Source organism: Dendrobium catenatum, unplaced genomic scaffold, assembly GCF_001605985.2.
Source record: "Dendrobium catenatum unplaced genomic scaffold, ASM160598v2 fragScaff_scaffold_772, whole genome shotgun sequence".
In the NCBI taxonomy this organism is placed as follows: domain Eukaryota; kingdom Viridiplantae; phylum Streptophyta; class Magnoliopsida; order Asparagales; family Orchidaceae; genus Dendrobium; species Dendrobium catenatum.
Genome location: NW_021319234.1, coordinates 411,292 through 425,335, shown reverse-complemented (window position 1 = coordinate 425,335; position 14,044 = coordinate 411,292). Strand labels below are relative to the sequence as shown.

The following is a 14,044-nucleotide window of genomic DNA, read 5'->3' as shown; positions in this document are numbered from 1 at the left end:
ATCAAAACTGGTCGAGGGTGTTTCAATAATAATAAAAAAGCATATAGAGCAAGTGGTTGCATAGACGCTCCAGTGGTATGAATTTTGTTAGAGATGGCGTTTGATTCATAACACACTTTAATAGGTCAATTATTACTCATTTTGAACTGTTTTTAATGCACTTCATTGCTGCAGGGTACTTTCTCTGGTGAATTTTGTGCATGGTGTGGAAAGTGTGATGGTTTGGTGAACTGTAACACTTGTAAGATGCTATTCTGTGAAGCATGCATATCAAGGAATTTCGGCAAAGAAGATTTATCAGAAGCTAAGAACATTGATTGGCGTTGTTACTGCTGTTTGCCTATTTTATTGCATCGGCTTATAATTGAATGTGATAAGGCCCTTGGAGTTTTGCCTGCAACCAGTTCTGACAGTGATTCAGCATTTTCGGATGCTGAAATCAATGTATCGATAAGGTAATGGATACTTCTGCATTACTGTAACATTCCGTGCTTCTGGTGGGTTCCCAAACTATTAATTCTGATATTACAATGAGAATATGTCCACTCTCTTAAGAATTTTTGTTTTGCTTATGATTTTGTAAACATTCCATGCATGTCTTAGTTATTTTTTTCAAGTAAACGCTCATTCCATTAGTTGCATTATTCTGCTTTACATAAATATTTTTCCGTTCAATTATATGCATCATTTACAACTTCCCTGTTATGACCGTCTATGCTAAGGACTAGTTCTTGCTTTGGGCATATGAAGTGTGGAACTTAGCTTTACAGCTTTTCAATTATGCCTTGATGCATGAAATTCACTTTCTTTTATATAAAGTATGGCTTGAAAAATGATGCAAGAATTTTCCTTCTACCTTTGGGAACCTTCTTCTAGAAGTTACAGTTGTCCTAAATTCTGCCATACACTTGTATGCAAAAAGCTCATAGGTCTAATAAGTGTTTTTTGTTCATTCTTCTTTGTTATTTTAGTACCAGCAAGAGACGGAAGAAAAAGATCAGGAGAATCCTGGATGACACTGAGCTTGGGGAAGAAACAAAGGAAAAAATAGCAATAGAGAAGGTTTTTATCAGTTTATTCCATTTGACATTATTATTTCCTCTGTTTCGCTTACTTGTTTTAACTTCTGTTGTAGGCCCGGCAAGAATATCTAAGATCTATGCAAGCACAGTCGGCTAAGAAATCCTATGGTAAAACTCTAGCAGAAATTAACAGGAGCACTTCAGCAATCGAAACTCTCAGAATGCTTGATGATCCAGGAGAAGGCTATGTTGTTAATGTTGCTAGGGAGGATGATGAGGAGCCAGTTAGAATTGCTCCTAGTCTGTCTATGAAATTAAAGCCACATCAGGTGGTTTGCCAATCCGGTGTCCTGTTTTATGTTTTGCTTTGCTGAAGTCAATGTTATAATTTTAATCATATTATTTTCTTATATCTTTGTTGACTATATTGTGAATTCCACCACCTATGTCATTTTCCGCATCTGTCCACTTCAAAACCACTTAAAGCTTCTCCAATCTCATATATTCTTGAATTTCTGGTTGACCATGCAGTTTTTCTTGATTAAATATTACTGTTTTCCAGGTTGAAGGAATACGATTTATGTGGGAGAACATTATACAGTCTGTAAGAAAGGTTAAATCAGGGGATAAGGGCCTTGGATGCATTTTAGCCCATACCATGGGCCTTGGGAAAACTTTTCAGGTTTGCCATCACAAACTAACGCTCACATGCCAAACATGTTATCCTTTTTTCTTGTTCAGATTGTAATCTGAATGAACCAATTTCTTTTGTTGTTGGTATTGGGTACACAGTGCCTTTTTGATGTTAATTGTCCTGCCTAGTTGTAGTTTTCTACTTTGAAGGAATAGGTTTAATTTTAGAGTTCATTGGCAACCTTGTGTTGTAAGCTGTTATCTATGAAACAATGTTGTATTTGCTTGTATAACTACGGATAAGTTGCGCTGCAAGCACATTCTCCATGATCTGGTATCAATAGTGATGTAAATTTAAATTTCTATGTTCATTAGGAATGCAATTTATGTGAATTGGTTCTTAAGGATTGTTTCAGATCACAGTGAAATAATGTCATATCTGTTGGTACATGTGTTAGCATGCATCGTTTTATGGTTCTTAGGGTTAGTTAGATCGGAAAAGAACTCATTAAAGGTGTTAAAATGCGTCGTTTTATTAAGAAAAACAACCATGGTTGTGTCCACAAACAACGTAGTGTTTCTATCTATAAGTTTCCTAGACTTTTCTGGACAAACATCCACCCACCATAGCCTTGCAGATGACATGTAATGGAGTTGCGATGATGGCAAGAATGGATGTACCGGACAAAGGAGAAAGGTGCTGGCAAAACTTTCGACGAAGACTAGCATAATTGGATCCAATGAAGGACCTATTCAAGGCCCCATTGTGCAATCCAACATTATCATTTGCATTGTTTCCCTTGTGCGAGAAGAATTTCCTCACAATCTGTGTGGTTGATTGGAATTTAGTTGAGTATGATGTGCGCTATATTTTTATTTTTACATGTGAACTTGATTGTTGCTGAAATTTAATATTGGGTCACTATTTTCTTGTTGAATTTTTGAATTTTAATGACTATATTAAGTTATCTCTTGGGATGAAAGATGTTTTTTTTTGCTATCTTTACATTTAAAGTGATATATGTTGCTAAGTTAAGAGCTGGTGTTATTAACTTGCAGATTGTGAATTTGTTTTTGCGTATCATCCTAGTTTGCATTTTAACCATAGGATAATAACCATTTTACATTAAATTGGTATTAAGGCCTGATTTGTCATCGTGTCAAATATATATATTTGATTGATAATTTGGAATACTTATTTTAAAAGTGCTATTTATTTGATTCTAAAAAGCAAAAATTTATTGAAACAAAACTAGTTGGTTTTTCTAAAAATTATTGCTGTAGGTTCGCAAGCAGAACAAAGCCAACATGGGTTGATATGAGACAGACTCGAAGAGCAATTTATGTCATACGTAGAATATCGAGATCAATTGCTTAGTCACATTGATGGTTGTTGACAATAATTATAGTGTCTGCATACCATGATAACTTTAAAGTTAAAAATGGTTTCACTTGTTATCACTTGCTTTGTTAATAGTGTTAAGCAAGAGATTAGGATTGTTTTAAGCTATAATTTACCAAGAACTCTAATTGAAATTTTAACTAGATCTTTGAATATTAATGCATGCTATGAACGATTTATATGTCCACAAACATAATTAAAATTTGTTAAGAGACATCTTTAGTCATAACTGGACATCATGTTGGTGTTCAGAAATTAAAATTTTAGAAGCTTGAGCGCATAGTTCTTTCTAAATATGGTAAGTTATCTGTCCAAGTTCTTGGGGAGTGGCATCTTGATACAATCTGGAAAATATACTGGAGGTCTTCATCATGCTCCTTTTGATGGGTCCAATTTTCTTCTTATTTGTGATTGGCCTAGTAGCTTCCTATGCTTCATAATTCACCTCGCCCTTAAAGAACTCTTCATTGAAGAGTTGAAGTTCAATAGCCCTCCATATGATTAGGTGTCATCTTCTCCAAATTAGTCCTTGTAAGCCATATATGATCACTAGATGGTTTGTCATTCGACCTCAAGTATAACCTATGCTCTTTATTATCACCAGTTGGTGCTTCACTTGTCATTGCACTTCTAGGAAGTTGGGCTGAATGTTCACTTGCATTTGGTTGTTTGCTCCATCTATAAAAGAGCCAGTCTCAAAATTCTCATGTAATATTTTTCCCAAAAATGTTAGTATATATTTAATATTTAGGGAAAATGTGGATATGTTCTATTGCTTTCATTTTCTGTAGATTCTTAGGCTGTTCAATAACTTGTTTTTCTTTTGTTTAATTTTTTGTAGGTGATAGCATTTTTATACACGGCCATGAGAAGTGTTGATTTAGGATTGAGAACTGCACTTATAGTTACCCCCGTAAATGTTCTTCACAACTGGAGACAAGAATTTTTGAAGTGGAAGCCTACTGATTTGAAGCCTCTTCGTGTTTGGATGCTGGAAGATGTTGTTAGGTAATGACCGTTATGTAATCCTTTTATGTATAGCTGCTCTTCCTTAGCACCACCTCATCCAGATGCATGCAGATCAACCGAGGAGAGAACAGATAAAGGATTGCATATGATGACTTTCCAATCAATATGATGCTGATGTATTTTTCTGTTTTTCTCAGAGAGAGAAGATCACATCTACTTGCAAAGTGGAGAGCTAAGGGTGGCATATTTCTGATAGGATACGCCGCTTTTAGAAACTTATCTCTTGGAAGGCACCTAAAAGATAGGAATATTGCTATTGAAATTTGCCATGCTTTACGGGTCAGTTTGCCGAATTTAGATCCATTATTTATCTTCATTAAATTTTTCTACTTCGGTATTTGTTCTACTAACAGCTGAAAATGATCAATTTAATATGTTTCTTTTCTGAGGCTTGGAACTTTAAAAGCAAAAATTATTTCAAAATGATATAATTATTGCTTGTTACTAACCACAACAGCTTGAGAGCTGTTTTAAGTTCTTATTTGTGATTGTGAAATGAATTTTGAATGCCTAATTACTCACCATGGTTGCATTTGACATAGTGCTTATAGATCGAATAAAGATGGTTGAATACCATAGAACACATATGTGAACATAGAACCACCTTCATCATGCAGTACTGGTACAAAACTATTGTAAAAGCTCGAAACATTCATAGGGCATAGGTATTTCTTTTTTGAAATAATGTAATTTCAAAAAGAATAGGGCAAAGGATTACCTGTTGATCAAGATCATCATCATTAGCTTTATCCCCACTATTTTTGTTCATTTCATGGATCCTTCTCCATTCATTTCAGTTGAAAGCGATGTGAGGGGTTAACTCTATTTTACACAAATATGCATGTGTTCTTTCCTAATATTTTCAAATGCTTTATTAGAGTGTTCAGTTTAATGAATGCATGGCAACTACTATGAAGCTTTATAGTTTCATAAGCGTTCTACTATTCATAAAGGATGTATTATAAACGGGGGATATATTTTATGGTTTACAGAGGTCATATGAAAATTCAGTGCAACTCAAGCCATCTAACGTGCTTGAAATATCCTAAGCAACAACTGCCTAAAGTTTTAAGTTATTTTAATAACTTTACAAGATTAAAATCATAAATTACGTCTCATGCAATTCAACTCAACCATTTTGAAGACTTGATGCATTCAAATGATCATGATTTTTATTTTTTATGTTATTGCAATTTTTGAATTTTATTTTTTTTGTTTACCCAATGATGGAGGGAAACCGATGATCATGTGTGGTTTAGATGTTCTTTGAACATGTTTTCCTTTGGTGTGCTAGCTTCTTTGGGTGCTTGTGTTTGGGTTGACTTGGGTTTGTTGGGGGTGGCTGAGCTGGTGCTTGGCCTTTTGGATGTTCAGTTCCTGCTCCCTAGCTTTCCATGTTCTGATCGGTTCTTGTTCCCTGGTTTTCCCGGTTCCCCTTGTTGTGGCTGTTCGGGTAGGGGTTCAGACGTGCCTTATTGCTGCCTTTTTATTTCCTTTTTTATTGGCTGTAGGGGGCTGCTGTTGATGGCTGTTGGCCTCCTTTTCTTTCTTATTTATAGGGGAGTTTTGGGCTGTTGTAGGAAGTTTTTGGCAAGTGAAAACAAAGTAAAAACCTTAGGATTTCTTCTCTAGCTCGAGAGCTACTTCTTCTCTTCTTGTTTCTTCTTCCAAGTCTTCTAACCCTTTCTTCTCTCCATAAGTTTCCACCCCATTGTATCTATCTTCTAAAATTGAGAGTGCTATTGGTTGGTAAGTTTTGTTGGGATTTGCTGGAGGAGTTGTGGCAGACGTTGGATTGGATCAAAGTAGCTGTGGTGGACCACTGGTTTACATGTCCTTGAGCATTCTATTTACCTAATTTATCGTTTCTTGTGAGGTGACCACTAGCTGATTGTTCTGAGGGTAGTTTCTTTTAGTTTTCTATCTTCTTATAAAATAATTTCAGTTTGTTTAATGTTATTTGGTGCTTTGTTTACTAAGATTTTGGATCGATTTGTGTTCTACTTTCTTTTGTGTTCTCCATTGGTCTTTTAAACTTGCTAGGTCCCATCAAGACTCCTGATGTTGCTACCGATGGTCAAATTATCTTTACAAGGCATAAAATCATCTTTGTCACCTGTTACTAAGGTTGACAAGTATGGATAGGCTTGATCTGACTTTTGAGACCACTTGTGTATGAATTTGAAGTATATTGACAATTATCTTGAAGTAGTGATAAATACTTTGAGATGTACATACGTAGAAATATATTTTATATTAAAAGTTTTCTGCCCTTTTATATGGAAAAAGATCTAAGATCAATATGATTGATTTTTTGACTACAACGTGTGAAATCCATTATGTCATATTGTGGGCTTTGAAATTTGGCATCTAGGATCTAATGAGAGTTAAAATTTTTCAGTTGAATTTTTTCAAAAGTTAGATTATATCGAAGATACGACACTGCTCAAAGATTTCATCTTCATTTTGTGAGGACTTTATGATGTGATTGTATGTTTCTTGTAGGTACAAGCTCTTGTTAATTATCCCTTTTTAGTGATGAGAGAAATTTTTTGTTTAAGGCCAGTCATTAGAAACTAAATGATTAGCCTATAGTAGTGGCAAATTTGATTTAGGATTGAAAATTTTTCACCGTAAACTAAGCAGATTGTGTGGGAAATGATGAAGAATTTGATCAAGCTACTATGGTTATGTGGTTTCAAATTGTTATGGATTATAGTCTAATTAGTTAGTAGAGGTAGTCAATTCAGCATGACCAAAGGATCTATGTCCATAGTCATAGCTTGCATCATCCAAGGAAATCTGATAGACCCAAAGTGGATGTTTATTAAAGGGGATGAATTTAAGTAAACTTCGACTAATAAAGTGCTTTATGCCCTGTCAAGTGTACCATATCATTTACTAAAAATTTTGTTTAAGTCATTGGGGAACTTATGGTCTCAGGTCATGCAGTTATTTAATGATATCATTTTTTTCTTGTAAAAACCCTTGATCAAATGGCTCGATCATAACCATTTACACATGGTGCTATTTGGCGGTAAAATCATCGGTTAGAAGACACATGACAAGCCTTTACTCACGAGAGATTGTTTAAGAATGAATATGATAATAGCCTTGCCAAGACATGAGCTCTTTGTGAGCTGAGGTCATTCTTAATTTTATCACCTTTGACAAATGATTGTGGTGGGTGTATAATTATCATTTTTAAGTTTGAGGCGATTAATTTTACTTGTCATTTTTCACATTTTTATTTTTTTTATATTTTTAATTTTTTCCCGACATGGCTCCTAAGTGATCTATATTAAAATTTGGGGGCATTTTGAAAATCATATTCCTCTATGGTTGAGAATTTCTAGTACTGTGACCATCATGGGGAGTCATGTGGATCTAGCATTTGGGACACGATAGATCATACTTGAAATATGAGATTACGATGTTGCCCTATTGACAAGGCAACTTGCTTGAAGATATCATGTATAATGATAGTTTAAATTTTCAGTTGAAAGAGTTTGTCAATTTAAAAAAAAATAGTTGCTCATGTTCTAGACATGATGTAAAATGAGCATATACGTGAAAAGGTTGGAGTAGCTCCAATGGAAGATAAGATTAGAGAGAGTGCCTTAGATGATTTTGCCACATAAAACGGAGGCCTTCCGATGACCCGGTTAGGAGAGTAGATGTATTATATTTAACCTATGTTAAAAAAGTTAGACCTAAAAAGACTTGGTTAGAAAATATTAGAAATGAAAATGAGAATTTGACTCTTAACCAGACACAATGGAGAAAAAAGATTCATGTAGCCGACCGCACATTGTGGGATAAAGACTTGATGTTGTTGTTGTAGTTGCTCATATTCTTAAAAAGTGTTGCACGAACCTCAGAGCTAGGTGAATTCAAATTTAATCTTAATTTTAGTTCACACAACATTCTTAGATTTTTTTTTTGTGCATTTATGACATGCGAGCTTTTAAATTTTAATAATTTGATTTTTTTTAGATGGCGTGCGTGCTTTTCAACCTATTGTATAGTGCATTTGCATAATTGTAATATACTTCCACATTGTTCAATGCATCTCATAGTGCACTTACAAGTTTTTTGATGTATTTGCTCAATCTACTTAGGTGTTCTTTGGCGTTTTAATGCATTTTGTGAGCTTATCAATGCATTTGCATAATATACTATCATGCTTTTCAATAAGTTTATATGGTGCTTTTGCATGATTTTTGATACATTTGCACAATGTATTTACATACATTTGCACAATGTATTTACATGTTTTTCAATATACTTGCATGTTATTTAGTGCACAAATATGTTGAACTTGGATGCTTTTTAATACATTTGCATAGTATACTTGCATGCTTTTTGATATACTTGCGTGCAATGGTAATGTTAGCATGTTTCTTAGAGTTGTTGCATGCTTTCGTAGATGTCTACACATTTCTTGAAGTAATTGCATGCTTCTCTAGGCAATTGCATACTTCTGGAGATGATTGCATGCTTCTTGAGGTTGTTCCATGCTTCTCAAAGTGACTCCATGCTTCTCGAGATAGCTGCATACTTCTCGAGGTACTCATTTGAATTTGATAATTGTGTCGTAACACATGCATGATGTAAAATATCTGAATTTTTATATTGCTTGTGAAAATGTTTGTCATTAAAATGCGTGTAAAGTTTAATTTTTAAAATGTTAAAAGGGCACATTCTTCCTTCAGTTTGCTTGCGTGCAAATTCAGTGGTGTTTATGATGAATACGAATTTATCACATGTTTTCACATTGTTAGATTATTTTGGTTTTCACATGGTTAGATTTTAGTGTGGTGTGACCTGCATTGCACATAATCAATTTTTTGCTATAGAAAAGGGGCACTTCCTAGTTCATTTGCACCATTCAAGTTCATTATGTTGGGTTCTTAAATGTTTTGAGTTGTTCAAGAGGGTGTTAGGAGTTTAGCAAGGGTTTTGTCTTCGTTGTAGGCATGTGTGGGGTGACGACAATGACTGAGGGATTAGGACTTATGAGATTGAATACACCAATAATCTCTTTCCACTTTTTGAATTTTCTGTCTTTTTTTCTTTTTTTACTTATATAAATGGAGATGAAATTATGAATGATATGTTAGGTTGATGATATAAGCATGAAATTAAATAGTAAGGCATCATGTATGTAAATGCCTCACACTAGGTTAGTACTCTTGTTCCACAAAATGCACCACTATGAGGGTTGAAATATTGCTAAAGGAAAAATATAATAGAGAAACTTCAATTTCAATTCAAATTCAAGCTAAGTTATTATTCCAATCGTGATACCAATATACACTCACACACAAATAATTGCTAGAAATTAAAAAAAACATTTAAATTAAAGGAGAAGGCATCACACATAGGAGGAAAAATCTGTCTATGAAAGGTGAAGATGTTATCCATATGCCTTGATTTGTGTATACGTTTTGAAACTTGCAATTGACCTTGGAGTGCTGAGGATGATCGATTAGATCTTAAGTTTGAAGGATGTCTAAATCTTAATTAAACGATTCTTAATCATCACACTCTTGAAAACTTGACTAATTAATATTTTGATTTGTTTTGATGTTCAAACCTTGATGAATGCTTTTGTTTTGTGATGAAAGCGGGCATACATTCAAATAAGTGAATTCCAAAATTTCATAATACCTAGGGATGTAAGGTATTAAGTGTTAGGACTGGCCAACCTAGGGACAGTTAATAAGTTTTAAGTTAGTATTAGATGAGGCTGGGCCTAGAGCTATGGGGTGAGGATCCTAGTCTATCAAGGGTGAGGTTGAACCTAATCCAAAATGGAGGAAAAAAATGACAAGTAAACCTTAATATTAACCTAGCCAATGAAATTATGATTGAGAACTAAGAGAAAGTACTCTATGCACTATCAAAATCTATATAATAGGCATGTGTGGACATTTCTATCATGCTCCACATTTCCTGATCAAACTATCCTGGACCTAGCCTTGATAATAGATTGGAAGGAATATGCTTTTTATGCCACTGAAACATTTGAGGGATATTGAGCAATTTTTCCGTTCATCAATACCTGGCAATATGGCTGTTGGTACATCTTTACTTTTACTAAAATTGAATCCCATCTTTTTTCCTCAGTATGGACCTGATGTGTTGGTTTGTGATGAGGCTCATATGATCAAGAACACAAGGGCGGATATAACCCTAGCTTTGAAACAAGTAAGGACACAAAGAAGAATTGCATTAACTGGATCTCCCTTGCAGAACAATCTGATGGAATATTACTGTGTAAGAAAATTTGCCATTTTTTTACTTGAGACCCGACTCTTTTTCATCATTGATAATATAAATTTTGGCTGGTTGGAGGAGCAGATGGTTGATTTTGTAAGAGAAGGATTTCTAGGGAGTAGTCATGAATTCCGAAACCGGTATGATACTTAGATTGTTATCTTCTTCATCATTTATTTGAATTGATATTATGTATAGTATTTGATTCTGTTCTTCAATTTCTGATTTAATGTTGCATGCAGGTTCCAGAATCCCATTGAGAATGGTCAACACACAAATTCTACTGCACATGATGTAAAAATTATGAACCAAAGATCACATATTTTGTATGAACAGCTTAAAGGATTTGTTCAACGAATGGACATGAGTGTAGTTAAAAAAGACTTACCTCCTAAGACTGTTTTTGTGATCGCCGTAAAGCTTTCTCCATTGCAGAGAAAGTTGTACAGAAGATTCTTAGATTTGCATGGATTTACCGTAGACAAAGTATCTTCTGACAAAGGGAGGAGGCGCAGTGGTTTCTTTGCAGGTTATCAGACTCTTGCCCAAGTATGAGACTAGCTTTAGTAGTAGATTTCCAGTCTGCTGTTTTGCAGTTATTAGTTTAGCTTACATTCAGTGGATTATGCTTTTTTATTAAGATATGGAATCATCCTGGACTATTGCAATTGGCCAAAGAACACAAAGACAGCTTAAAGCGAGAGGATGCTGTTGAGAACTTTATTGTGGATGATATGTCAAGTGATGAGAATGTGGAACATAGTGACATAAACAATGGAGGTGACAATTAACTGTCAATTATCCTTTTATTTCCTATGTTTCTTTTTTACACAGCATTGAACTAGAGCTCAGATCATCTGGAATTACTTCTGTCAGTTGATATATTATATTCAAATAATCTAATGCATGGAGGCATATGTCGAATGCAAAGAAGTTAGGTTGCACTTTGCAGTTGATACTTTTGGGTCTAAATTGATTCCATAATTTATATTTTTCAGAGCTAATCTACCTTCTGCAAAAAACTTCAATTATGGAGTGATTTCATTGTATTTTGGTGGTTTAGCCCTTGCTTTGCACATTGTTGAGCTTGATTACTTAATAGTTATAATACTTGTTCTTACTGAAGTGCAACATTTATGTTCTCATTTAAACGGAGGTCTCCTTCAATGTTATTATTTTCATCCCTTCTTCCATGGACATAAATAATCTTTGAATATCAAATCATCAATCTGTTGCTTCAGAACACGTCCTAAGAGTTTATTAGGAGTGAAAGATGTTATTTATTCTGTGGATGAACTGAAAACTGAAGGTGTAGTGATAAGTCAATTGGATTTTATGGACGATTGATCTACCAAATAAAGTTTTGAAGATAGACAAATAAATGATTAGAGAACTAAGTGGGGCTTGACACTAAATATATGAACCACACATCAGCTGCACAGGGAAAGTGTGAGAAAAAAGATATAGCTGATGGTGTACTTTGTTTCAAAAATCAATAGCATAAGCTGTTTTTGTCATCTTATTGTGGATGAACCTGGAACGGTGTTAGGGTCACAAGCTTTTCTTGATATAAATTTGAGTGCCGTTGACATTCTTGTGCTGGTTATCTGTTAACATTTTGTGTACCGAGCTGTGCCATTTGTGAGCTCAAAAGCTTTTGCTGGCACAATCATAAAATGAAATTTTTGTAAAACCATATAGATACACTGAAAAGATACCATTGCTGTGGGTGGTGAAATGAAAATGAAATAGAAGAATGAATATAGATTGATAGTGGAAACTGGGGGTGTTGAATGCTTGTAGGACCTATAAGTGAACTAAATTTAGTAGGGATCCTTGAGCACACGGATTAAGGCTACTAACCATTAGACTGATCATCTTATAGCCCTTAGATTGCATTGTCTCCTCTTCCTCTTCTAGCCATCGGCCTCACTTGGTTTTTTTTTTTAATAATCAGCTTTGATTTATTTTCATTGCTAGACTTTTGAAGAATTCTATATATACTTCTATATTTTGTATATAAACAATAAAATTCAAATTTGTTATTTATTTATTTTTCTACTTGTCCACACTTACCATAATTTGATTTTATTTTATGTTGCATACTTAAGATTTTCCCAAAAAACTGAACTTAGGACACTCATGAAAGTTGTTACTTATCTCTGAGTTTGATTATGCACTATTTAATTTTAATTCTATTATAAGCTAGTGATTGATTATCTTTTGTGATTCACAGAAAAACTGAGGGCCAGGAATGACTTCATGCCTAAATTGAATAATGAGGTAACAGGCTCATGCTATTTTACATTTTTCTTTGTGCCAGTTAATCTCAACCCCTCATCATTATTATTAGATCTACCCGAACAATTGGGATCAGCCTTTTTTAAGTCATTTGCCATTCATTCCTATTACACAGCCTTCTCTATTTTCCTGAAGAAACAAAAAATTTGAATTGGTTACTTTATAGATATAGAAGATCTCGGAAAGCTAGCTAATGTGCTTTTTTGCATGATTTACCGGTGGTGCTTATGGGCTTATGCGGTTTTGTTAAATATTTTTTTGCTGTGAACTACATATTTTATAATTCTGCATACAATCAATGTTATATTAACATCTGCTTCTACAGGAATGCGAGTGGTGGAAAGATCTTCTTGATGATCAGATGTACAAGAAAGTTGAATGTAGTGGTAAAATGGTTATACTTCTTGATATACTATCAATGAGTTCAGAGCTTGGTGATAAGGCTTTAGTTTTTAGCCAAAGCTTGGCAACACTTGATATGATAGAGCATTTCTTATCAAAATTTCCCCAGAAAGGTTCAGAAGGGAAGTATTGGAAACAAGGCAAGGATTGGTATAGGTATGTTGCAATGCTTACCTCTTCACTAGATTAAATTTTTGTTTGTGAACGTAGAACGTTGATTTTTTTGTAAATCCTCTCTGGGAGTGATTATTGTAACACGTTGAACAGGTTAGATGGAAGCACTGATGGTTCGGAGAGGCAAAAGATTGTTGAGAAGTTCAATGAACCGACAAACACAAGGGTAAAATGCACATTAATATCAACTCGAGCTGGATCACTTGGAATAAACCTCCATGCTGCAAATCGAGTTATTCTTGTTGATGGTTCATGGAATCCGACCTACGATCTTCAAGCCATATTTCGTGTTTGGAGGCATGTCCTGAACAATGATTTTATGTTTAAGGCTTCGATTGGAATAATTTTAAAATTTTTGTACTAGAAAACTGTTTTTTGAATCACTAAGGAAGCCGTCCCAAACGAAGCCTACATATTGACGTTATGCTTGCTCCACTATTGTTTGATCTCCATTTAAAATCTTTGTAGATACGGGCAAAAGAAACCTGTTTATGCTTACCGGTTATTGGCACATGGTGCTATGGAAGAAAAGATCTACAAGAGACAGGTACAATCTTATATTCATTCTGTATGACTGATAAAGAATTCCAATGTCTCGCTTCTTCATCCATTCTTTTCCCCCCTTTTTGGGATTAATTATTGTACGCAGATGTCGAATGTCATCCGAAGACAAACCATAATGCGCCACATCACCCCAGTGCTCGGTATCACTGACGTGGCGCATTCTGGTTAATCTATGGACGGCGTTCTTCGTCCGGTCTCTACACGGAATAATTTCTCCCTCTTTGGGGTCTAGAAA

The 14,044-nt window shown here is 34.6% G+C and overlaps 1 protein-coding gene across 4 annotated transcripts in view; it reads left to right on the top strand.

Moving 5' to 3' along the window:
- Nucleotides 1-14,044, top strand: part of LOC110101691 (protein CHROMATIN REMODELING 20) — a 42,904-nt gene that overhangs the window by 26,653 nt on the left and 2,207 nt on the right. For all 4 annotated transcript variants that reach the window (XM_020829689.2, XM_020829688.2, XM_020829690.2 and 1 more), the window contains 14 exons: nt 175-455; nt 972-1,062; nt 1,136-1,351; nt 1,585-1,704; nt 3,899-4,065; nt 4,224-4,365; nt 10,219-10,368; nt 10,453-10,508; nt 10,611-10,917; nt 11,010-11,148; nt 12,605-12,651; nt 12,995-13,227; nt 13,339-13,542; nt 13,714-13,792. In XM_020829689.2, the coding sequence (XP_020685348.1) occupies nt 175-455; nt 972-1,062; nt 1,136-1,351; nt 1,585-1,704; nt 3,899-4,065; nt 4,224-4,365; nt 10,219-10,368; nt 10,453-10,508; nt 10,611-10,917; nt 11,010-11,148; nt 12,605-12,651; nt 12,995-13,227; nt 13,339-13,542; nt 13,714-13,792 (2,232 nt within the window). The remainder of the gene's footprint in view (nt 1-174; nt 456-971; nt 1,063-1,135; nt 1,352-1,584; nt 1,705-3,898; nt 4,066-4,223; nt 4,366-10,218; nt 10,369-10,452; nt 10,509-10,610; nt 10,918-11,009; nt 11,149-12,604; nt 12,652-12,994; nt 13,228-13,338; nt 13,543-13,713; nt 13,793-14,044) is intronic.